The 27,001-nt window shown below is 32.7% G+C and overlaps 3 protein-coding genes across 3 annotated transcripts; all 3 read left to right on the plus strand.

The window, feature by feature from the left end:
- Positions 1-502: 502 nt before the first annotated feature.
- On the plus strand, positions 503-1,594 carry LOC145064015 (uncharacterized). Its single transcript, XM_079011546.1, has one exon. It carries the CDS (start codon positions 503-505, stop codon positions 1,592-1,594), a length of 1,092 nt encoding a protein of 363 aa, XP_078867672.1.
- Positions 1,595-17,512: 15,918 nt separating this feature from the next.
- On the plus strand, positions 17,513-19,660 carry LOC145062410 (uncharacterized). Its single transcript, XM_079010022.1, has 2 exons — positions 17,513-17,781; positions 18,457-19,660. Exon 2 carries the CDS (start codon positions 18,474-18,476, stop codon positions 19,533-19,535), a length of 1,062 nt encoding a protein of 353 aa, XP_078866148.1. The 5' UTR covers positions 17,513-17,781; positions 18,457-18,473; the 3' UTR covers positions 19,536-19,660.
- A 641-nt stretch (positions 19,661-20,301) lies between these two features.
- LOC145064775 (uncharacterized) lies at positions 20,302-22,603 on the plus strand. The gene is made up of 2 exons (XM_079012150.1): positions 20,302-20,650; positions 21,456-22,603. Exon 2 carries the CDS (start codon positions 21,458-21,460, stop codon positions 22,553-22,555), a length of 1,098 nt encoding a protein of 365 aa, XP_078868276.1. The 5' UTR covers positions 20,302-20,650; positions 21,456-21,457; the 3' UTR covers positions 22,556-22,603.
- Positions 22,604-27,001: the final 4,398 nt, after the last annotated feature.

Below are 27,001 nucleotides of genomic sequence, written 5' to 3' on the forward strand. Positions count from 1 at the left end.
AATTTCTATTCATTATAGTACATGATTACAGAAGTCTCGCTAATGTGCACCAGTTTCACGAAGCACTGAATTGTTAAGAACCAAAATTGTTGCATTATCACAACACACCGTCATTCATAAAGAGTTTGATATCTTAATTTGGTTATCCATTCACATCCTAATCCATTTATAAATGACACAACCCATTTATTGCAACGGGTTTGAACTTTGCTTTCACATTCTTGCAAAGTTAGTTTGTCCCATAAATAACGCTAGAAGTTGAGCTTAGGGGTTCCCTTACATAAAATTAAATTTGTAAGTCCTTTGTCTTGTGTACGACATTCATCTTTAAGGAGTCTCCTTTACATACCTCAAAATTTTATATAGTTTTTGAAAAAAAATTTGTCCAATACATCCAGAAGGTTATTATCTGTTTGTATGTGCATGCTTGTGCCCAATTTACAACTCTTGTATCTTATGTGGTTTTTACTTTCCTTTTGCAAATTTAGGAAGGGCCAAGACAATGAGTGTTACAAGAAATGATGATGATGATGCATCCACATCGTCATCATCTAGCAGAAAGAAGTTGAAGACCTTTTGCAACGATGGTGTGGCATCTTGGTTAGATGTTAACCATGATATGCTTTTTTTAATTATGATGAAACTGGGAGTAGTTGATTTTTTTTCGTTCAGTGGAGTTTGCAAGTCATGGAGGTCATTTGCAGTTTCTAACAGGAACACGTTTATGGCGTCCAAACCACCCATGAAGATAAGCATCGGGCCCCTCCTTAATAAGGAAGACTCCTATTATTTCCTTGAGGACTTCAAAGAAAGAAGATTTAAAACCATTATTCCCCATTCTTTTGGAAGGACCTATTTTGGATCAACTTGTGGTTACCTTATCTTATTCGATAGGGAAACCCGCGACTTCTGGCTTGTGAATCCTATCACAAGAGATGAACTTCATTTCCCCGATTACCCCTTAAGTGTAGGTGCTCATGAAAAAGGAATGACGGCTATCAGGGGTATCCTTGTCTTTTCACCTTCAATATCTGGGCGGGTGTTTGTTGTCTTATGTAGACAAATGGTATCTTTTTCTATTGTGGATAAACAAGGATGGAATCATATCTCCTCCGCTAGCCCCACTCCCTATATCCTTGATTTACATGTTATAAAGGGGAAGATATATAGCATACACAAGGATTTTTCTTTATGTGAACTCAGACTCCATCAGGATCAAAGTCTCAAATGGACTTTACTCGAAACCAAAAATTATCCAAACCCAAACACGGTTCAACCAAAGTTTGTAAGTTCAGGAGAAAAGCTTTATATCATATATTGGTCTAGATCATCACCAGAAAAGCTTTTGGAATTAAATTTTGGTGAAATGAAATGGGTCTCGGCTGAAAACATAACAGGAGAATATGCTTTCTTTCTTAGCAGGTTCACTTCTTGTGTTGCTATAAAACCGGAGTCATGGCCTGAACCTCAGACACTATACAGGAGCTGTGGTTACTTTCTTGATGACAATAAAAGTCGACAGTGCATGTTCTGTTATGAATGGACGTGGTACTTCCCTCATGATTGTTTCAGTGTTAATGTCTTAGATGAGTGATCGCGTCTTATCACTCTTATCTTTCTTTTGTTAATTCCTATCTGTGCAACATTTTCAAAACCTTAAGAACCACTAGTGTACGTGAATCTTGCAATTTATTATTTAAATATATTTTTTTGCTCTTTTGTGGGTTTTGTTTTGCTGGTTAACCTTTCGGAAATTTCGAACTGGGCTTCTCTTATATTACTACTTCTCCACTGCAATGATTGTTTGTTGGCCCCCGAGGAAGACAAAATGCAACATATAATAGATGATTGAATTTCAATTACGTCTGTTCAATTTTATATATCAATTGGTATTTGCGTAATGTCTAGAATGATGAAAAAAAACTTTGTGCAAATTGGGAAATTCTTCAATCCTCGAAATTTGCTTCCTTAATCCTTTTATATTTTTCCAATTCATAAACACCACTTTTTACATTTGATTCTTTTTTGAATAATGTTATCTGCTCCGTAATTGTAAGGTAAAGGCTCAAAATTAACAAGCTTCAATGTACTTTTGTTCAAAACTTGCGGATCTTTCAACGCAAGATTGTAAGACATTGGGGTGTTATTTTCCTTGAATCAAAGTTTGGGTTTTGATAGATTCTGATTCCTGAACCATATGAGTTGGATTAGGTACAAAATAGATAATGGATTCCCTTGTAGACTTAAGACCTACAGCGTTGGTCAGCAAAGCTTATGTAATTTCTCACACAATCATTCCTTGACTGATCACATGCTTGTAGTTTTAGCTTAAGCTGCTCCTTTAATTTCTACCTACATGACTCAACATGGATGGGTTAATAATTATCAATCCATGTTTAATTAGGTGATATGTTAAAATCACCACAACTACCTATTGTTGTTACAAACAATTGAGTAGCTTTTTAAACCATCATTTTTGGTTTTTTGTCTAAAAAGAAAAAACACAATTCCTACAAAACTGGAAGAAAAGGAAAGGATAGTACCAAGAGCTAAGGAAAGTAGCAACGCTAAAATTAACCATGTGTATTAAGGATTGTCAATTTCAACCATTCATAAAAAAAAAAAAAAAAAAAAAAAAAGAAAAAAAAAGAAAACTCATTCAATCAACAGGGCCGGTCCCGAGTAATTAAATATACTGAAAGGCCTAGGATGAAAAAGGGAAAAATTGGCCATTATCGTTATTATAAGTTTTGGTTTTTAAATAAAAATATATAATAAAAAAATCGGGTCATATGCAGCTGTCCATTTTGTTCTTGCTCAATGCCTTCATGTCAGTCAATTTATAATTTAAAAATATAAGATCAAACGAATAAAAGGAAAAAATTCCCTAAAATGGATTCGAATCCTTATGTTCTTATATATATATATATATATATATATATATATATATATATATATATATATATATATATATATATATAGAGAGAGAGAGAGAGAGAGAGAGAGAGTTAGGTTCAAATGTTTATTGTGTGCAAAATAATTGATTCTGGACCAATCAATTTAGTTATTTTAAGAAAGTAATTAATGCATATTAAATGCTGAAGATGTAATTAATATTCATTATATTTTCAACATGTAATATGTATTAATTACTTTTTTAAAATAACTAAAATGATTGGTCCATAATCAATCATACATGCACACAATAGATAGTGAAAACAAAATAACCTAACCCTATATATATATATATATATATATATATATATATATATATATATATATATATATATATATATATATATATATATATATATATATATGTTTACCGAAGAAAACAGATTATAATTTTAATAATATCGTATGTGTTATTATATTTAATATATTAATTATTTGAATAGTTCAATAAAAACACAATAAATAACTAAATAGTATTGGAAGAGCAACATGAGGACTCATTCATTTTGATCCATTACATAAAAATCCTCAACCGACTTGTTTTGCCATATCTTGTGCATGGACCAGCTTGATTCTAACAAACAATCATTATAACACGACCTTGAAAAAGAAAATGACCTTTGATGTAGCTCTTGAATAATTATGGGACCACTTCATAAATATATACAATATATTATTAAATCCAATTATTATGGTAAGAATATAAATTGTTGATGGACCGATTTATAGAATATTAACTTACCATGTGGGTTGAGTTCCCGTTTTGACTCAAGATCTCCTAAATCTCTAATATCTCTCACATTCGGTTATATCTCCATCTATAAAAATACGTGATGAGAAGCAGATTTACAATATACGAAAATACATACACATGTAAATTCGTTTAGGGTTTGCTGTGGGATTTAGAGAGGGTTCTTGAGATCAACTGGAAAACCCAACGCTAGTTCTTCAGATCCGAAGATCATAATGAATCAGGTATGTAATCGTTATTCAATGTTCAATTTTTTTTAATCACGAGATTAAAAATCCAAAGTTAATTCTTCCACATTTATGTTTTGGTTATCAAAATAACTAACAGCAGCGGCACGCGGCATGGTAGAATTAAGATATATAATATGAATATATTAAGATTGTGGTTTCTCATTCAAAGTTCTAAATCATTTCACATCTCTTTCTTTAAATAGATTTTTTTTTCTTTAGAATTATATTTCATATTTATTTAGTTATTATACTTTGAGTTAATATCCATAGTTTTTAGTTTTCGGCTATTAACTTCTTATTATTGGTTAGTTTTGTTAAACAAATTCTTAAAATGATTTGTATTTATGTATTGAAAACTTAATAGAACATGTTAAACTTTAAATAGATAATGATATATATATATATATATATATATATATATATATATATATATATATATATATATATATATATATATATATGTATATTCAAATGCAAAATTATAAAAAAAGGTTGTGGAGAAATTTTTTAAGATAAACATTTATTAATTAAATAAAACTGATAAATTAAAGTTTGAGTATTATGAACTACGAAAAAATTATTTGGTTGTAAATGTTAATTTGTAAAAAGATCCATATTAGAAAATCTTTTTAATGAAATATGTTATGAAATATTAGTTTATTAATGACTATTGAATTCTCCATTTCTCACATAACTCTCCATCATTATTTAGCATTAGCAACAATCATTTCAATGTGTTTTATGAATGTAATAATGCACCATCATAATGTGCATTCATATTATAACTCATCTTTCATCTTATTTTAATAGTATAAATAATGAGTCATATGTATTAGAAGCCTGATGATTTCATCACAAGTATTGAAATAAAAGTTCTCTCCACTCTCATGTCTTTCATTATGTACTCTATAATTTATCTTGTTATTAGCTACATATTTTATAACACGTTATCAGCACGACTTTACCATAAAGTTCCAACTTCTTGTCATTCTTATCATTGTCAGGTATATATATATATATATATATATATATATATATATATATATATATATATATAAATTTTTTTTTTAAGTTCATATGTATAATGCTCACAAGTAATATAATGCTCACAAGTAATTTAATGATACTTCTTAACTAACATTCCCCTAACATACAACTCTTTATTTTGATTAGTACTTTCACTATGACAAACCTTAGCAAACTTGAGTTTATGGCTCTTGACATTTGTGGAAAAAATTATTTATCATGGATCCTTAATGCTATGGGTCTTGGAAACACCATAAAGGATGTAAATCCTTTAAATGAAGTATCAAGCCAAGAAAAGGCTAAGACGATGATTTTCCTTCGCCACCATCTCGATGAAGGATTAAAAGTTGAATACCTCACTATCATAGATCCAATTGATCTTTGGAATAATCTTAAAGAGAGGTATGATCATCAAAAAACGGTGATACTTCCTTGAGCTCGTTTTGATTAGTTACACATTCGGCTACAAGATTTTAAATCTGTGAGTGAGTATAATTCAGCCATGTTCAAAATTACTTCCCAACTAAAACTATGTGGTGAGACTATAACTGATGAAGACATGCTGGAGAAAACCTTCTCTACTTTTCATGCTACTGCAGCAGCAACATCGTGAGAAAGATTTTAAAAATATTGTGAATTAATCTCATGTCTTCTTGTGGCTGAACAAAATAATGAGCTCTTAATGAAAAATCACCAATCACATCCGACCGGTTCTAGTCCATTCCCTGAAATGAATGCGACATCATCTAATTATAATGGTCATGGGTCTAACCGTGGTTGTGGCCATGGTCGTGGCCGAGGTCGTGGACGTGGTGGAGGTCGTCATAATTATCGTCCCAACAATAATAATAATAATAATAATAATAATAATAATAATAATAATAATAATAATATAAGTAACCACCAGAAGTGGGAAAATAACAAAAACCCACATCCAGATGATAAACGTGGTCAAGGCAAAAAGAAAGTTGAAAAGTTTGCCACCAATGTGGAATGACCGGTCATTGGTCTCGTACATGTCGCACTCCAAAGCATTTTGTTGATCTTTATCAAGCTTCTCTAAAATCTAAAGAAGGAAAAAATGCGGAAACAAATTTTGTTCAAAATTATTTTTCCGAAGATCAACTAGAAATTAGACATTTGGATGTTGCCGATTATCTTGCCTACACGGAAGGGACAAGCGGTGTTATGGATGGTGATGGAAGTACCCAATTTTTCCCATAAAAGGAGATGGATATTTCATATCATGAAATTGTTGGTTTTCTAGTATCATTTGATTTTTGTATTATGTTTGTTTAGAGTCATTGTCATGGTCAAGAATAATATGTAGTCTTGTTTAATGTCTTTTATGATTTTTATGTCATCGTCGTTTCATGAGAAAAGATCTCAGTGCTTCTTCTGAAAAAAATAAAATATGATTTTATTTCTACAGGTTCAATATTTATTATTATTATTATTATTATTATTATTATTATTATTATTATTATTATTATTATTATTTGAAAATAAATATGGATATTCGCAAAAGAAATGAGGAATATATATGTCTTGTAGATAGTGCAACAACACATAGAATTTTTAATAATGAAAAATATTTTGCTTGCTTATCAATTGGAGAAGAAAATGTTAATACAATAACAGGTAGTGCAAAAATGATTGAAGGCTCCGAAAGAGCAAATATGATATTACCACAATGTACAATAATTACAATTGGTAATACATTATTTTCATCAAAATCACCAAGAAAATTTTAAGTTTTAAGGATATTCGGTCCAACGGATATCATGTTGAAACAACTAATGATGGTGATAAGAGTATCTCAATATTACAAAAAAAAGTCTTTTGGAAAAATTACACGTGTTGTCATTTGGATTGTATTATACAAATATTAGAATGATTGAATCTCATGCTATTAAAAATAAATAGTATGATAACACCTTCAAAGTTTGGCATGACCGGTTGGTCCATCCCGGATCAATTATGTTGCGCAAAATAATTGAAACTTCAAGTGGTTATTCCATGAAAAACCAGAAGATTTTTCAAGCTAATGAATTGTCTTGTTTTACATGTTCTCAAGGAAAATTAATTTCTCATCCATCATTGAATAAAGTTGGGTATGAAAGTCCTAGTTTCTTAGAAAGAATTCAAGGGGATATATGTCGACCAATTCATCCACCATGTGGACCATTTACATATTTTATGGTTTTAATTGACGCGTCAACTAGATGGTCACACGTGTGCATGTTATCTAGTTGTAATCTCGTTTTCGCAAGATTACTTGCACAAATAATCTGCCTAAGAGCACATTTTCACGATTACCTAATTAAGAAAATTCGACTTGACAATGCTGGAGAATTTACATCACAAGCTTTTAATGACTATTGCATGTTGATTGGGATAACTATTGAACATCTTGTTGCATATGTTCATACACAAAATGGTTTAGCTGAGTCGTTAATCAAACGCCTTCAACTAATTGCAAGACCATTACTAATGCATTCTAAACTTCCTACATCGACATGGGGACATGCAATTTTACATGCAACATCACTTATACGCATCAGGCTAACTAGTTATCATAAGTTCTCTGCTATTCAACTAGTTTGCGGTTAGGAACCAAATATTTCCCATCTAAGGATGTTTGGATGTGCAATTTATGTACCCATTTCTCCACCTTACCGCACAAAAATAGGTCCTCAAAGAATAATGAGAATTTATATTGGATATGAATCTCCATCTATAGTAAAATATTTAGAACCATCAACTGGAGATTTATTTACAGCTAGATTTGACGATTGTCATTTTGATGAATCAGTTTTTCCAACATTATGGGGGAGAAATAAAGAAGTTGGAGAATAAAATCTCTTGGAATGAATAATCACTTTCAGTTTTAGATCCTCGTTCAAGTCAATGTGAACATGAAGTGAAAAAGACAATTCGTTTATAAAATGTAGCAGATCAATTGTCGGATACATTTACTGACCCTCAGAGAGTAACAAAGTTTTATGTACCAGCTGTAAATGCTCCAATTAGAATTGATATCCCATAAGGAAAAAAATACAACTACAAATGAATCTAAGGCACGCCTGAAGCATGGAAGACCAACCGGTTCCAAAGATAAAAATCCTTGAAAGTGAAAGGGAGCAAATATAATTGATGGTCCAAAAGAAAAAACAGAATCTCTTGAAAAGTTAAATGAAGCTCTAGAAGAACCCAATGACAGAACAAAAGAAACTGGGGTACCTGAAAATTATGAAAATGAAGAGATCTTAATAAATTATGTCATGACAGGAATAAGATGGAACCGAAATAAGATAGACGTCGACGATAATTTTTCATATCATGTTGCGCACGAGATTATGGAATAAAATGAGGACCTTGAACCTAAATCTATAGAGGAATGTAGAAATAGAAAAGATTGGCCAAAATGGAAAGATGCAATCAACAAAGAGCTTAATTGTCTTACTCAATGAAAAGTTTTTGGACCTATAGTCCGTACACCAAATGGAGTAAGACCAGTGGGACACAAATGGGTATTTGTGCGCAAAAGAAATGAGAAAAATGAAGTTGTGAGATATAAAGCAAGACTTGTTTCACAAGGTTATACCCAAAGGCCTAAAATTGATTATGAAGAAACATACTCTCATGTGGTTGATGCAATTACATTTTGTTATCTAATAAGTCTGACAACACATGAAAAACTGGAGATGAGTCTGATGGATGTAGTTACCGCCTATTTATATGGTTCACTTGAGAATGATATTTATATGAAAATCCCAAAAGGGTTTAAGGTGCCAGAAGCACAAACTCCTATTTCTTGTGAAGTATATTCGGTATTAAATAAATCTTTGAATGGATGGAAGCAATTTGGTCATATGTGGTTCAATTATTTAAGTACATTTTTGTTGAAAGAAGGCTATAAAAATGATCCATTAAGCCCATGTGTATTCATAAAAAGATCTGGATCAGAATCTGTGATAATTGTTGTTTACGTAGATGATTTGAACATAATTGGAACTCCTGGAGAATTGGAAAATGCAACTTCTTGTTTGAAAGAAAATTTTGAAATGAAAGATCTTGGTAAAAAGAAATTTTGTTTGGGTCTTCAAATTGGCACACCAAAAATGGAGTTTCTGTACATCAATCCAGTTATTTAGAAAAGGTGCTTAAAAGGTTTTATATAGATAACTCACATCCTTTGAGTAACCCGATGGTAGTAAGGCATTTAGATTCCAAAAGGACCAATTTTGGCCTTGTGAAAAACATGAAAAACTTCTTGGTCCTGAAGCACCATATCTTAGTGCTATTGGTGCACTAATGTATCTTGCTAATAATACGAGACTTGATATATCTTTTTTTGTAAACTTATTAGCAAGATATAGTTCTTTCCCAACAAGAAGACACTGGAATGGAGTCAAACACATTCTTCGATATCTTCGAGGTACAATGGATATGGGCTTATATTATTCATATTCATCAAATACAGAGTTAATTAGTTATGCAGATGTTGGATATTTGTCTGATCCACACAAAGCTCGATCCCAAACAAGTTATTTATTCACTTGTGGAGGTACCACAATTTCTTGGAATTCTGTTAAACAAACTTTAGTTGTTGCTTCTTTTAACCATGTAGAGATTATAGCAATCAAGTAGTACGGGCTCATACTACCTTCCACACCTACCCATATTTTCCTCAAGTATCATCACAACGCCCTAGCAATATATATATATATATATATATATATATATATATATATATATATATATATGCATGGTGGTCGCTCAATCCTCTCTCCTAGAGGAAGGCTAACTATCTCATAATTGGCCTGCAACACTAGTGCATGTTAGCCATACATAACGCTGGACCTTATAGACATTCAAATACTTGGTCCTACTCTAAGCCCACAGCCAGACAAGGAACAAGAAATAAAGCTAAACCAAATATTCGTAGGCTATGAGATCCTAATTATGTACAACATATAATGCATACACTGAGCAACTACAATAATGATGTCAATTTCATATAAGGAAAAACCCTAGGCTATTAGACATCATACAATCAAGCAATTTTATCATGCAATTCCTGAATATCCCTAGCCTAGTATTAGCATGATGTTCTAACATATCACATAATCAAATAATTGTATGGTATTTTTATTGGATTAGTGTCTAAGTTCATAACTATTTTGGTATGTACTTGACCCGATGGTGCATGGTCCTTTTGGGTTGCCTTCACCAAAGCAACTTGATAGGATGAATAATGGAGAGAAAGGATTAAATATGATTTATTGATATATTATGAGAATAATATATTAAAGGAGAAATCATATTGTTTAATTAATATTAGTCAAGAATTAATAAGAATTAAGTTTGTGACTAAAAGACATTAATTGAACTTAAGGGACTAGAACTGTCAATTGTATGATAGTTGAATATTGAGCTAATGGACTCCATATTAAAGGGGTGGACAAATTCTATGGGGAAACCCATTAGAAATCGTCCAAAGGACGTTAAGGAGGGAGCCCATGGGTTTCTTAGGGCTTAAGCATCCAAATTAGGGTTTCCTTGTTAGATAACCCTAATAGCCTCACTATTTAAAGAACCCTTATGCCCAAAAACGTGGACAAGACTTCTTCTAGGGTTTCCACACATTTTGGGCAGCCTCCTTCTCTTCTCCTCCTCATCCTCTTGCTCTTGGTGTTTGTGAACCATTTGAGGAGTGACATTTGTGACTCTAAGCTTTCTAAAGTCAATACAAGAAGGATTTGAGATTGTTATTGCTACATAACAATCAAGGTATGATCTAAACCCTAATTCATATGTTATATTGATTATCATATGCTAGATCTAGGGTTTATAGTCTTGGATAACTTGCATGTACAATAGAGAAACCTAGATCCAAGCATTAGGGTTTGTATGAACACATAGGATGTTCTTATGGCCCAAACCCATCAATTTTGGGTCTACTTACCGACTCTGGTTGATCGTACACTCTGCATCCTCCTTTAGTATTTTGAAAACCATTTGAAAATCATTTTGAAAATTTTTTCCTTGATTTGAGACTCTGGATTCACACTAATGTTCTTCCAATTCACTCAAACCAAGGCTCTAATACCAACTTGTAACATCCATAAAATTTGAGCCAATTTAAAAATTTTTCAAACAATTAAAACCATTAATTATTACAAAGTGTTTTCAAAACAGTTCCATGTCAGAGTATCCTAGAAATCAAAATCATAAAAAGTGAGGAGTTGTACAATCACACCTTCGCCTTCCCGCGATCATCTAATGTACCTGAAACCAAAATGAAACTATAAGCCCTAAGCTTAGTGAGTTCCCTCAAAATACCTATACACACAACAATATACATATAATCACAAACAACATACTATGTGTCCAATCAACCATCGGGTTGGAATACACCAGGCCCTCAACCATCGGGTTGAAATGCCAATATACTATGGGTCCAATCATCCTCGAGATGGAATACCCCAGGCCCACAACCATCAGGTTGGAATGCCCACATACTACGATTCCAATCATCCTCGGGATGGAATACTTACGGCCCACAACCATCGGGTTGGAATGCCCAGGTCTGTTGGCTCTCGCACAAAGCAGATAAGCCTCAACCACCAATCAAACATGTGCACATACACCAAATAATCACATAACAATCTATAAACAGACAAACCGATCTAGCAGATCATAAAAGCATATAGCATCCTATCTACCAGGATACTGATCTAACGGATCAACATATACATCCTATCTACCAGGATACTGATCTAACGGATCACAACAGCATATAACATCCTATCAACCAGGATACTAATCTAACAGATCATACAATAATCGAGCATATATCATATCAGGATAACAATCCAAAAAGGGTCGGCCTTGGTGCCTTAGACCCTTGAATATAGTGAGGAAAACTCACCTCACAAATGTCGAACTGAAGTGATAAGCTCAAACTCTCGAATCACAACCACGAACTCCACCACCTATATTCACCATAAGACCACCTCCATAAATTTCCAATTTACTAAAATACCCCCACAAGTCAAACTGGTTAACCCTTCGTCAAAGTCAAAGTTAACAGTCAAGGTCAACAGTCCATGTTGACCCAACTCGTCGAGTGCAGCTTACTAACTCGTCGAGTCCTTCCAGAACTTGAGAAATCTTGAAAACCCTAGTTGACTCGCCGAGTTTCCTCACAACTCGTCGAGTCCATGCATGTCCCATGTCGGGAAAACCCTAACTGACTTGTCGAGTCGTCTCACTGACTCGCCGAGTCCATGCAGAAACCAAAACGGGGAAACCCACTTTCGACTCGTCGAGTTGACTCATGCACTCGTCGAGTCCCTTCAGTCTTTTTCTTTCATAGACGTTTTTAAGCCACCCCAAATCCCCAAAATGAAAATCTAACCTCCTAAGGCATGGTTTCCACGTAAAGTTGCAAGCTTTACATACATGTATGGTCCTAAATGTCAAAACCAAGTGAGGGGGGTTAACCCAAGGAAAAAATCCCAATCTTGCTAAATCAGATAACTTTATGGCTATAGGGACTAAGGGGAGTCCAGATCTGAAGTTACAACTTCAGATCATGTCTAATACCCGAAATGACTCCCAAATACACTAAAGATGGCCCTAAACCTAAGCATGAAGAGATCTAACTAAAGATAAACCAAGGTAACGACTTGTTACCTTCAAAATGATGCCAAGATGAAGTAGAGTCAGATCCACAAGCTCCTATTTGCTCCAAGCTTCTTATATTTCACACCTTCTTCACAAAATGCACCAAAATCACCCTTTAAGCCTCACAAACACTCAAGTAAAAGGTTAATAGCGATTAGGGTTTCTTCTGGCTGTCAAAAGGTGATAAGGGACTGGAAGTAAGGACTTAAGGTCCTTTAAATAGGGTGCAAACCCTACAAAATTAGGGTTTCATCTTCCAGCTCCTACTCGTCGAGTCCGGGTCCTCCGACTCATCGAGTAGGTCCAATAATCTACGCCGGCTAACCCGCCTCTACACGACGAGTTGGGGCAACCAACTCGTCGAGTAGGTCTATAAACATGTACATAATGCTTTTAAACTTATACTTGGGAGTCAGGGGGTTATAGCTTAAATGCGTTGAATATAATATGGGATTTTATTTTATTTTTGTTAACTAATTCTACTTAGTTTACTAAAATATAGGTAATTTTCGGTTATATCTCTAAATAAAACGACATATATGCCCTTATCATTAATTAAAGTAATTATATAGTAAATCTTAGTCCATGTTAGGAACATGGACCCTAAGATCACAACCTTTTAATTTTTTTAATATAATGACCATAATTTGCTCATACATTCACACAATACTTCTGATTCACATTTGATCATAAACTTTTATATATATATATATATATATATATATATATATATATATATATATATATATATATATATATATATATATATCAGTGTTGCATAAATCGGCCTTGCCGGCCGATTAATCGTTTAGTGGCCTTGAACCGATTACGATAAGGGTGTTTGGCGGAAATTGGTCAAAATCGGTCAAACTCAGATTTGGTTGTCATTGGCAGTCATAGGTAGGAAAATTTTAAAAAATTCAAAAATTTTAATTTTCAAATATTACACCAAAATTTTAAAATTTCAAATTTTTAAGTTTTCAAATATTATAATATTATACAAAAATTTTAAAATTTAAAATTTAAAATTTTCAAAAACTTAATTTTTTAGGAAATATTAATTTTTTAAATAATTTTATTAATATTTTAGGGTCCTCGATGAATCACCGCGTAATCCCATTAATCGCTTATCCTCTGTCGACCGGCGAGCGATTTTCACAACCTTGATATATATATATATATATATATATATATATATATATATATATATATATATATATATATATATATATATATATATATATATATATATATATATATATACACACACACTTCGTCAAAGGATATCACAAACAGAGTGTAGTTCGATGGTTCAACGCCTCACACTTAAGAGTTTTAGGTATCGTGTTTAATTCAAAAAAGTAGCTTCCTTCCTTTTCATTCAAACGCATGTGGTATCCTACATTGTTTGTGGTGTGCAACACATGTCTACGTTATCTTTCAATATAAGGTTTCTTATATTACGAAGAGTTGCTAAGTCCAATCTAACCATTGGTTAAATGGTGATTTTGTGGCTAAATTTAAAGTTTATGGGTTTAAAACTAAGTAACCCGAAACCGAACCCGGGAAAACTGAGAAACCTAACCTATTAGTTTCAGTTTTGGGTTGTGTTTATATTTTAGAAACTGGATCTTGTTGGTTTGGTGCCACTAGTGTTGAGAAATTCTTGTGTCCGCCCCTCGAGTTATACTCGGATGCTATTTTAATCCCCTAATCTAATAAATAAAATCAATTTTGCCACATGACATTCTCTTAGCCCCCAAATTGATTTTTCCCGCTCAAAATACCAAAGTGAAGTTCCCCAAATGTCCTCCTGCTTCAGCTTTAATAGTTATGCATTGACGTGAATTGATATACCAAATTATCGGCAATTAGTTTCGAATTCGATAGCAATAAATCAGGAATTCCATAGCAATAAATCGGGAATCATAATCATATCCAAACTTAATAAAAAATTCTTGAAGGTATATTCTCTCTTAAACCCTAATCCTCTTCCCTCTCCATCAATGGTTCGTTGCAACAAACGACATTCCAAATGAAGCATTAAGTGAAATTAATGGAAATCAGAGAAGATATCACAAGAAATGGATGATCTTACTACCAAGGTCTGGAACATAAATCGAAAAGTAGAAGGAATTTACTCGAGGTTTGCTCTTTTTTTTTCATCTTCCAAATCCTCAATTTCATGTTTTTTCTTCTAACCTCTCTTCTTGTTTGTGTCTTTTGCAATCAGATTTTTATTGCAGAAATCAAAAAATAGAAGGAATTAACTTGAATTGTTAAGTTTCAATAATTCTCATCAATGATATCATAAAGATGGATCCTTCGTCCTACAGTTTCTTGGATGTGAGTTCTCTCAAAAGAGATAATCAGGTAAACCACTCTTGTTACTCTCTCTCTCTCTCTCTCTCTCTCTCTCTCAAATGTATGTGTTTGAATCGGCTATTTAACCCTTCAATAGAACCCTATTTTACCCATTTGTTTCCAATGTTGTATATTTTATACATCAGTTTTTGTTATTTTTTAATATTTTGTCTTTTAATTATTATTTGTCATAATAATGCAGAATTTCCAAGCTTTTAGTTAGAAGCAAGGTTGTAAAAACCGCTCGACGGTAGCTCGACAGTCGATTGTTGGTAAGGGATTAATCGAACCATAGATTATTAATAAAATATTAAAGTTATTCAAATATTAATATATCTTAAGAAAAACAAGTACTTCAAATTAGAAAATAAGAAAATTTGTAATTTGAAATTTTGAAAATACGAAAATATGAACATGTTGGTATAATATTTGAAATTTTGAAAATTTGAAAATTTTGGAGTAAAAATAAAAGTTGATTTTTTGAATTTTTTTTTGACCATTTTTGTCTTTTTTGACCTTTTTCGACTTTTTTGACTTTCGTTGACCTTAATCCCGCCAAACTCAATTAATCCTGAATTTTCGATTAATACCCTAATCCTCGACTGTTGGAGAACCCAAGCGATTAATCGCCGATTAATCCTGATTTCTACAACTATGGTTAAAAGTATAAAGCCAAAGTTGAATCAGATAATTGAGAGTGTTATGGGACCTTAAAAGCAACTCTTGCCCACCAAGTGTTTGCTAAAATGCTTAAATGAAAATGCTTGATTCTATTTGTTTGTTCTTTGCTTCATGTTCAACCTCTTATTGATTAATTTGAAAAGAGGTACGCTCTTTTGTTTTATATTGCTTCATGTTCAACTGTCAAGCCTTCTGTTTACTTTCTTGAAGTTTATGTCAGAATGGAAGTGAAACTACATTGACTCTATAAAGAGTAAGATTTTTTTTATTTTATCTCCTCTCCATCATAAGATTACTATTAAGTTTACATGAAACATCATACTATTAAGTTTATAATCATAAGTTTATATCCATAGTTGTCTGGCAAAACCGCAAACGTGGGAATATCTAAACCAATACTTGAGAGTTTGTGTGATATTTATTGTGATCTCATTTCATGAAATGCTCTTTGCTTGTGTTCATTTATTTACTCTCTGCTGATAATATTTCTTTTTTAATCTTATTGACTTATAATTGTTGTGCATATATAATTTCTTTAAAGAAACCTACATTACATTCACATCTCTTGGGTCAATTTTTTCTTGATCGAGGATTCCAAACCCTTTACTCCAATTTAGATTGCACAACCCATCTTCCATCTTATATTTGTGTTGTTTGATAAGTTTTCATGATAATATTTAATATGGAGTTTACAATCATTTTGCAGACTCATCTTAGAAGCAAAATTGTAGTTGGGATTTGATGAGGAGAGCTCCTATAATAACCAAATACAACAGATTATACTGAGTTGTGGCTTATAAAGTGGCCTAAAGATCAAGATCAGGTAAGAGGTAGATGACATGTCACCCTCTATTTGTTAATTGTTATTCCATTAATGAAAAAGTGATAACCCAAAAAAACATCATTTCTCATGTACATGGGCTGTTCTTTTGTAAGTCATATGTATAGTCACTGAAATTTTGCAATTGAGTTCTGAACAAATTAAAGGGTTTTTTGGTTGGCATTGTAGATTCCTTATTTTGATGGGTAACAACTATCCTTGGAACACTTAGATTGTTTAACCATTGAAAGTTTTTAGTGAATATAAATTTTGACTTTGTATTTTTGTATATTTTGTTGGTTTGTTGTTAAACAAAAACAAGTTACAGTAAAAAGTCGGATTTTTTGCTACATGTAGATCAATTTATGTTTTTTTTATGGCATTTGTTTGTTATACATGTTATATATGTCTTTCTAATATCTCTCAACACATGCAAACTCTTTTACGGTATGGTATGTAATTCTCTGAAACAATAGAAACAATAGAACATCTTAAGTTTTGTTTCTACTTTAATAGTATTAATATGTTTAATAGATTATATGGTTGACTTTGTTGTATTATACTACCATGAATTTTAATAAGTATTTTGATTTCTATTCACCAATTTAACGAAGAAAGTAATTAAAGATTACATCACAAGTCTTGGTAAGGTAGAAGATACAAGCAAGTTGGGTGACTAAAGATATTTATCCCTTTGGTCTTACATATATTGTATTTAAGCTTATTTCATATATTGTATTTACAATTATATCATATTTTACAAATCATAAACCTTTTGAAAAAAAATACAATATTATAATTTATAAGTTTTTTAAATTAATGATATGTTATTTTATTACACAATTAATTTTTTTAATTCTTTTTAAAATTAACACCGGTGGATTCCACGGGTTTTAACCTAGATAATTCTATTTATACGATATTTTTTAATGTTGTCCTTTAATGTATTAAGAACCAATTTCTATTCAGTTAAGGTACCTTTGGCAGCAAGCAATTTTGTTCCTCCGTTTTTTTTTTGTTTCCCCTGTTCTCGTCCCTCTTTTCTTCTCCCCTATTTCTTCTGTTTTCCCTTGGTGAACAAGTTGCGGCTACAGCTGCGAATATCACTGATTACATATTACTGCTATTACAATCGAGAAACTCTTTACAAACGCTGAAAAGACTCATCAAATCTTGAAACTCCTTATAAACTCGTTATTGAAGAATAGCTGTTAATAATCGAGGGTAAACATCATCGCCTTTAGTACATAAAGTAGCAGGTAGGTGTGGGCTTCTTTCTCTTTAGTTTTATTGGTCTTTGTCAAATACCAATTCCATTCTAGTTATGAGTTACTTTTTCAACATGTTTGTAGTTTATATGAATATGAAGTATTTGATGCAATGCCTAAAAGATAGCACCAGCTGATAAAAGTATTTTCAAGTTTTCAGAAAACGTGTCATGTGGTGGGGTTTTTAAGAAAAATCGTTATGGAAGAATTATAGGTCTAACCATCCAAATACCCTAATTACGATTAAGTTTTTAGATGGACCAAATCACTTGAGGAAACACATGAGTGTAGAAGAAATTGAAAGGTCCTATGACTCCTATCCTAGTTGCAAGTTAAGCATACAAAAGCATGAATATAGAATATATACACCATCTTAATAAGACTAAAACACGATTATAACCATCATGATGGGGTTTTGCTCTTAATTAGAATAAACTAGTTTTTATCAATTATTCTCAGTATTTCTTTGATGCACTTTTTTTTCTACTTTCATTCATGCTTTGTAAAGAGTTTCAAACCTATCTTGTCCAAACATTGCGTGAACCTGATATGTTTAAATGGGTGAAATAAACATATTTGGATGAGTGCATCATGCATTTGTTCAACTATTTTTTATTTGCTTTCTTTATCTTATGTGGTGTATTTATTTTCCTTTTGCAAGTGTAGGAGTGGCCAAGACAATAATGAGTATGACTAGAAACCAGAATCATGATGATGATATGTCGTCATCATCATCAAGCAGGAAGTGGCCCAAGAATTTAGACAACGGTTGTGTAGTACCTTGGTCAGACATTAATCATGATGTGCTTTTTTTAGTAATGATGAAACTAGGATTTGTTGATTTTTTTGCATTCAGTGGAGTTTGCAAGTCATGGAGGTCACTTGCAGTCTCTAACAGGAACACATTTATGGCGTCCAAACCACCCATGAAGATATGTATCTCTAGTGAGGTTAATGAGAATGAGTGGTGCTCCTTTGAGGACTTTGAAGGAAGAAAGTTCAAAACCATCCTTCCCCATTTTGCTGGAAGGATCTGTATTGGATCAACTTGTGGTTACTTGGTCTTGTTCGGGAGGAAAACCAACGATTTCTGGCTTGTGAATCCTATCACAAGGCAAGAACTTCACTTCCCTTATTACCCCTTATATGTAGCTGCTCGTATAAAAAGAATGAGGACCATCCTTGTCTTTTCGGCTTCAACATCTGAGTGGGTGTTTCTTGTGTTAAATAGAAAAATATCATTTTATATAGTAGGTAAACGAGGATGGAATCATGTCTCATCTACTCTCCCTGATATCTTCGATTTACATGTCTTTAAGGGGAAGATATATACCTTACACATCAATTGTAGTTTATGTGAACTAAGACTCAATCTGAAGAATAAGCGCAAATGGGCATTACTTGAAACCAAGAATATTCCGATCCGATACCCGTTTCAAGCGGAGCTTGTAAGTTCGGGTGAAAACCTTTATGCGATATATTATTCAAACCCTCGAAAGATTATGGAAATGGATTTTGGAAAAATGAAATGGGTGTCGCCAAAAAAGACAATAGGAGATTATGTGGTATTTCTTAGCTGGGTGAAGTCTTCTGCTGCTATTAGATCAGAGTCATGGGTTGGCCTTCGGAGACACTACAAGAACTATGATTACTTCCTTCAGACACAACACAAGAGCTATGATTATTTTCTTGACACCGAATACACATTCTATGTTAAACGGATGTGGTACTTCCCCCATGATTAATTGTTTGAATATGAATCAAGTAGATGAGCGATGATACGATTGCATTCTCATATTTGTTTTTACTTTTTATTATGGAACTATAGAATCCCCATCCATATATAGAGTATTTTCAAAATGTTAAGAACCACCAATATTGATGTCTTTGCATCTTGCAACATATTATTTAAAGAGTTTGGTTGTCACTCTTGTCTTTGCTTTTTTATTTAAAGACATTATTACCCCTCGCCTGCGAAGATTTTAGCGGTTTGGTTGAAGAATAGAATGGGTTCTAGTTGCTTATTGACTAATAAGCAATCAAACACACCAATACACCATCTTATAATAAGACAAAGGAATTACGTACAACCATCATGTTGGATTTTAGCTCTTAAAATAAACTTGTTTTTATTAATTCTGAGTCTAATTATGGTTATGCACTAATTACATATGACAGCCATGAAGCCATAGCCGAGATTATGAGATGTAGACAGAGATAGAGATACAACAGCCATTTTACATTGAACTTAAAAGGCTCATTATGTTAAACATCATGAATGTCATGGACGGAAAGAAGCATTTGTAACAGATGAAATTCATAAATAGAATACTTTTACATAAATGGTCCTTATGGCATGAAGGGCAAATCGGTAATTTCATAAGGGACTTAACTGAAAAAAGTTAACACAATGACTGTCTTTCCAAGACCTTGAAACCATAGGGACCATCTACACACAAAATTTGTTATAAGGACCAAAGTTTGTGAATTGTGTCAACCACCAGAACCATTTATGTAATTTTGTCTTTAATTTTGATATCTATCTGGTATTTTTCATTTTCTACTTGACCCAGCTTTTTCTCATTTCTCTCCTCTTTCTAAGCAAAATTGAAAAATAGACCAATCTCGTCTCTATCAAACCGAATTTTCTGTTTATAAATGGCTCAACTCCGTGAAACACTCTTGAACGTCGATCAGCAATAATTATCCATTATACGAATTGCAATTATAATAATCATGAAACAATACAAATTGTGAGCTGGGCTAAGATTAGCTGTTTAAAGTCACGGGGAGAACTTTATATTGGTCAAGAACCTTCGTTGAATAACGGTGGTTCAAAAATCGCTTCTAGCAAATACTGGTATGTGCTGTCCTTTTTCTTCAGATGGAGTATTTTTTATTCTATCAAATTCCAATCCAGTTTACTAGTTTAGTTTATATATCTTTTCAACATGTTTTGAATTTTATGCACATGAACCGTTTGATGAAATGCCCGACTGAAATTTACTTTTTGATTATCTGAAAAAGGAACTGAAATTGATTAAAAGGAGTATGTAACTACATTTGATTTGATTTTGTTGAGTTGTGATAAGTGTGTAACAAAATATAGGGGGAGCGATAACCTTTATAAATTTCTATTTCATTATATGACATATCAGCAGAAGTGGCTAATGGTGCACCATTTTCCACTTGCAGTTGTAGTATTTGTTGAGTAATTTAAATTTGGCTAAAATTCATGCTCATTTTTGGTCCTCCTTGGTACTCACAAAATGTGATTCAAGTGTTTATATAGTTATCTTCTATGTATGCTCTTCACCTAGTTTTCTTCTACTCTCTAATTTTTTTTTTCCTAGTTACCCGTTAGCACTCATGGTTCACTTGACTCGATATTAATTATCAAGTCACAGACTCACAGTTGAAGGAAACTGATTCTGTGCTATGTGTCACTTTCCCCTTTCGATGCTGTAGAGTGTCAAAGTGCTTCTTTGGTTATCCTATAGGAATGTTTGCCAAAATATAGGGGGAGCTGATTCTTGTGTACATGTTTTCTCCTTTGGTTACAACGTTTTGAGAAGTCTATTATCTGTTTGTATGTGTATGCTTGTGCCCTGTTTACAGCAACTCTTGTATCTTATGTGGTTTTTATTTTCCTTTTTCAAATATAGGCATGGCCAAGACAATGAGTGTTACAAGAAATGATGATGATGATGCATCATCATCATCATCATCAAGCAGGAAGAGGTTCAAGAATTTTGACCACAATGGTGTGGCATCTTGGTCAGATGTTAACCATGATGTGCTTCTTTTAGTTATGATGCAACTGGGATTTATTGATTTTTTTGCATTCAGTGGAGTTTGCAAATCATGGAGGTCATTTGCAATCTCTAACAGGAACATGTTTATGGCTTCCAAACCACCCATGAAGATATGTATCAGGCCCCTCCATGTTAATAAGGAAGACTCCTATTATTTCCTCAAGGACTTGAAGGAAAGAAGGTTTAAAACCATCATTCCCCATTCTTCTGATAGGATCTACTTTGGATTAACTTGTGGTTACTTGGCCTTGTTCAGGAATGAAACCCGTGACTTCTGGCTTGTGAATCCTATCACAAAGCATGAACTTCATTTCCCTAATTACCCCTTATATGTAGGTGCTTTGGAAGTAAGTCTTAGGGGTATCCTTGTCTTTTCACCTTCAATATCTGGATGGGTGTTTGTTGTGTTACATAGAAAAAAGGTATATTTTTCTATTGAGGGTAAACAAGGATGGAATCATGTGTCCTCCGCTATCCCCACTTCCTATATCCTTGATTTACATGTTTTAAAGGGGAAGATATATAGCATACACATGGATTTTTCTTTATGTGAACTCAGACTCGATCAGAATCAAAATCTCAAATGGACTTTACTTGAAACCAAAAATTATCCAAAGCCAAACATGATTCCACCACTGTTTGTAAGTTGGGGAGAAAAGCTTTATATGATATGGCTGTCTTCATCATCACCAGAAAAGCTTATGGAATTAGATTTTGATGAAATGAAATGGGTGTCGAAGGAAAAGACAATAGGAGAATATGTTTTCTTTGTTAGCAAATTCAATTCTTGTGTTGCTGTTAAACAGGAGTCATGGCCTGAATCTCAGACACGATACATGCGCTATGGTTGCTCTCGTGTTGACGATAAAAGTCAACAGTGCATGTTCTGTTATGAACAGATGTGGTACTTCCCCCATGATTGTTTTAGTGTTAATGTCTTAGATGAGTGATGGCTTCTTATTACTTTATGAACATTAAGCAGTTTATAAAGTAATACTTTTACATATATATATATATATATATATATATATATATATATATATATATATATATATATAAATGTTTTGATAATTAAGTATGTAATTGAACCCAAAGTAATAAAAATTAGTAATGACATATTGTAAATAATTGTTATGAATTACAGAAATCTAAATACTTCTTTGAATACAACATTAGATTTATTATTGCTAAAGTTACTGTCATTGTATAAAATTAATATTTCCAATCTATCCTTGTTCTTAAATTTCACAATACAATATACAACTGCCCATGAGTAAACCGGTTGTCTAAAAAATAAAACCCAAATTTGATAGCGATTGTCTTTGACTTTTGTTTATTGTCATCGCAAAACATACAACTAAAAAAATGACCAATATTGATGTTGTAAAACATACGACCAATGGAAAATGACCAATATGCTCTTAAAACTAAAAAAATCATTCCACCATTATAAAAATTTACCATTTTGCCCCTGTACAATACTGTTAAAATATGATAAGTTATACATAAAATATTAGTGCATAGTTGTTTACCGCACTAATATTGAAATAAGATGTTCCATGTTTAATTGAGCATTGAAAGTACAATGCCAATTTATATAATTGACAATGACGATAAAGACAACTATGTCGACAAAATTTCAAAAGTATCCTTAAAGTAAACACTAATTTTTCAGTCTTATTAAGGACTTCATAAGATGAAAGAACATGACTATGTTGTATTAAGTTTAGCAATCAATTAAGGGGGAAATGGGGATTTTAAACGAAAAAACATTCACTTTGAACCAATTATACTCGGTATCACAAACACATTGATGGTAAAATCACATAATAATTTTCAATGTCGATTAAATACATTTGATAACAGATTAACTACCTTACAAGTCTATATGTCGCATCAAAAGGAGAATATTAGTACTTGATTATGCAGTCCATAAAAACACAGATGACTGAAGCATGGAGAAATGACAAACAATTAACAAACACCGATCATATATATATATATATATATATATATATATATATATATATATATATATATATATATATATATATATATATTCAAGCATGGAAATTATTATCAATACGTTTAATTATACAACATTACTCTTCTAAATAGCTACTGAATTTACGAATACAAAGAAGGAAGTAACCATTTTCAAGCTAGCTTTATCAATCACATTTATCCTAATTTATTCTAATAATGATGTGCCTTAATTAAATTAATGATGTGTCAAAATAAAAATAGAATAACTAAGAAAAGGACATGTGGAAAAACCAATGAAGCAAAAATGCTAAGAAAATTACATGTGGCAAAAACAAAGAGAACATGACATGTGCAAAAAGACTTTTATTTATTAAGAAAGATGTATATTGAATTAAATTTTTAATGTAGGTTAATTTACTTTTTTTTTATAAAAATCAACTTATATGATTTTTTGAAATATTAAGGAATCTTAAAATTGATATTTTAAGGGTACATATTAGATAGTTAAATTACATAATTGTTATATTTAAACATGTAGTGCCATTATAATTCTGGTTATTTAAAAAACAAATATATAAATTAACCAAATATGCATTATTTCTATGAATAAAATATACGTCGAAATAGAAGTAAAATTACGTAAAATATTAGGGTTAGGATTTGTAGTGACGTTTTAAACGAGAGGACAAGGGAGGGTGAATTCCGGGTTTTAGTCTCATCTCCTTCTCTCAAACTTAATTTGTTTTATTCACTTTTAGCCCCTACCACCAAAACATTTTCAATTTAAACCCAATAATTACCAAACAACCCCTATCTTCCACAAATCTATTCATAGCTAGTTTGAAAGCTACCCTTTAACCCCCGATTTCCAGAATTTATATCATTTAACTCTTTGTGGATAACACTCTCATAAATTATTATGAATTTAGGGCTAACAGGAAAATATAAAAATACAACTTGGGGTTTAGGGTTTAGTGTTATATATATATATATATATATATATATATATATATATATATATATATATATATATATATATATATATATGTATGTATGTATGTATTGAAACGGGTTGTTACAGTTTCCTCCAAATTACCACATATCATACATATAATGGGCCCCGCCCAACCTCTATTAGGCCTCGCCCGGTATAGATCTGTCAGTAACATGCAATGGACCCCACCCAACTCACTCAACAGGCCCCGCCTGGCATTGGGCCCCGCCCAACATACATACAAACACATACAATACATGTAATAGTCACACAGACAACTAAAATTCTAGTATCAATAATCTACGGGTCGACATTGGTGCCTTCGGCCCACTTAAAACATTGTGAGAAGCTCACCTCGATCAGCTGATAAACAAACAACACTTGGGCTGTTGAATTGTAAAATTCTCACAGTAAATCGCAAATAATAAAACCCTAATTAGCAATTAGGCTATGAACCCAAACTGAGAGTCCAAATCCTTAATCCTAACTCCTAGGATAGAAGACTTTTTTACCCTTCCCTTATTAGGCTTAACATATCACAGTCTAAACCCAAACTAGCCCAAAGTCCAAAAATGCCTAAGAGACCTAAAGCCCACCATGGCCCAACCGACATAAGATCCAATAATATCCCAACACACTAAAACCCAAAAAGGCTCCCTAGTGAGTACGTCCGACGTACTAGATCGCTACACGAGAAACGGGAATCCAGACACGTACGCTTGCATACGCCCCAGTTTGCCAAAAACGCCTATTAATCAATTAATGCTTAAAGTTCAACGTCCAAAACATAGATCTTGCTCAAGGAGTACACCTTAAACAATAACTTCATCAACTTGATGCCTTTGTATGGCTCAAAGAGACTCAAACCCTAGATTTAACACTCTACTTTCACCAAATGAACATTAATCATCTACAACCATTGAGACTTTATACCTCTATGAAGCTAAAAATGATGGATGGACTTTAGACCTACAAGATCATACTTTGCCAATGCTCCTCTACTAAGCTTCTCAACAAAACACACACAAAGCTCAACTCTCTTTAGAAATGGGTTATGATTTCGAAATAATGCTCAAAAAGGGAAATGAAGCCTGATAAGAAGAGTGCCTTGGGACATAAGGTGTTGGAATAGTGTCTAAGCCCGTAACTATATTTGGTATGTACTTGACCCGGTTATGCATGGTCCTTTTGGGTTGCCTTCTCCAAAGCAACTTGACAAGGTAATTTAAGGAGAAAGAGAGAGTATTATGATTTATTAATATATTATAAGAATAATATGTTAAAGGAAAAATCATATTTATTTAATTAGTATTGGTCATAAATTAATTAAGAATTAATTTAGTGGTCAAAAGAGATTAATTGAATAAAGGGGTATAAACTGTCAAATGTATGATAGTTGAGTTTTGGTTAAGGAAACCTGATGGGCTTAAGGGGGAACGAAATTATGATGGGTAACCATCATATTTTCGTCCAAGGGCCTTATTCCAGAAGGTTCCATGGGCTGCTTGGTGGCTAAGCTGTCCATTAGGGTTTAGACTGAAACTCTAGTAACCTGTAAGTATAAATATGACCCCTAGGGCATTGAATTCGGCTACCACTTGATTCTAAGAGTACCCTAGGCTGATTTGTAGCCTCTCTCTCCCTCTCTCATATTGCCTTCTTGCTTGTGGGGTTTGTGAACCATTAGAGGAGTTGCATTTGTGACTCTAGGCTCAAGAGAAGAAGAAAGAGAAGATCTAAGCCAACAATTGAAGAGGTAAACATCTAGATCTGATTCTATATGTTAATTTTTGTTGTTTATATGCTATATTAGGGTTTGTAAGTCTTGGAATCAAAGCATGTTCAATAGTGAAACCTAGATCCAAGCATTAGGGTTTGTATGAGCACATATTTGGGTAACCCGAACTAAATAACCGGAGAACCGAATAACCATAATATATCCGAAACCCGAATCGAATTGCTTATTTGGGCCTAATTCGGTTCGGTTCGGGTTTTCGGCCAAATTCTCGTCCCTACACAATTCTACGCTCAACGCCGTGTCTTCATCGGGTATATTTTACTCTTCGTCTTTCCATGTCGAGTTCTCTTCTCTAGTTATTCTTCACCCTTTCTACTCTCTGCTCTATAAGTCTTTTAAAGTTATCTTCATTAAAACCTTTTACCCTAATTTGCTTTGTTGCTCAATGCTACATAATCTATTGCAAAATCTGATTTAGCTGTAATGGATTTCAGCCTACGAATTTGATCTTTTCGCCCTAATCTGATTATTTTTCCTTAGTTTGGTCTGACCTAATCGACCTGATTTGAGTTTTTGCCCTTATTTGATTCATCATGTTCTAATCAGTTTAATTTGGTTAATTAACACTGGTGCTTACACTTTACAGTTAGTAAAAGTGCAATTTAGTTTGCAAAATGA

This window comes from Lactuca serriola, chromosome 7, assembly GCF_051521515.1.
Source record: "Lactuca serriola cultivar US96UC23 chromosome 7, Lser_US96UC23_V15, whole genome shotgun sequence".
NCBI lineage: Eukaryota > Viridiplantae > Streptophyta > Magnoliopsida > Asterales > Asteraceae > Lactuca > Lactuca serriola.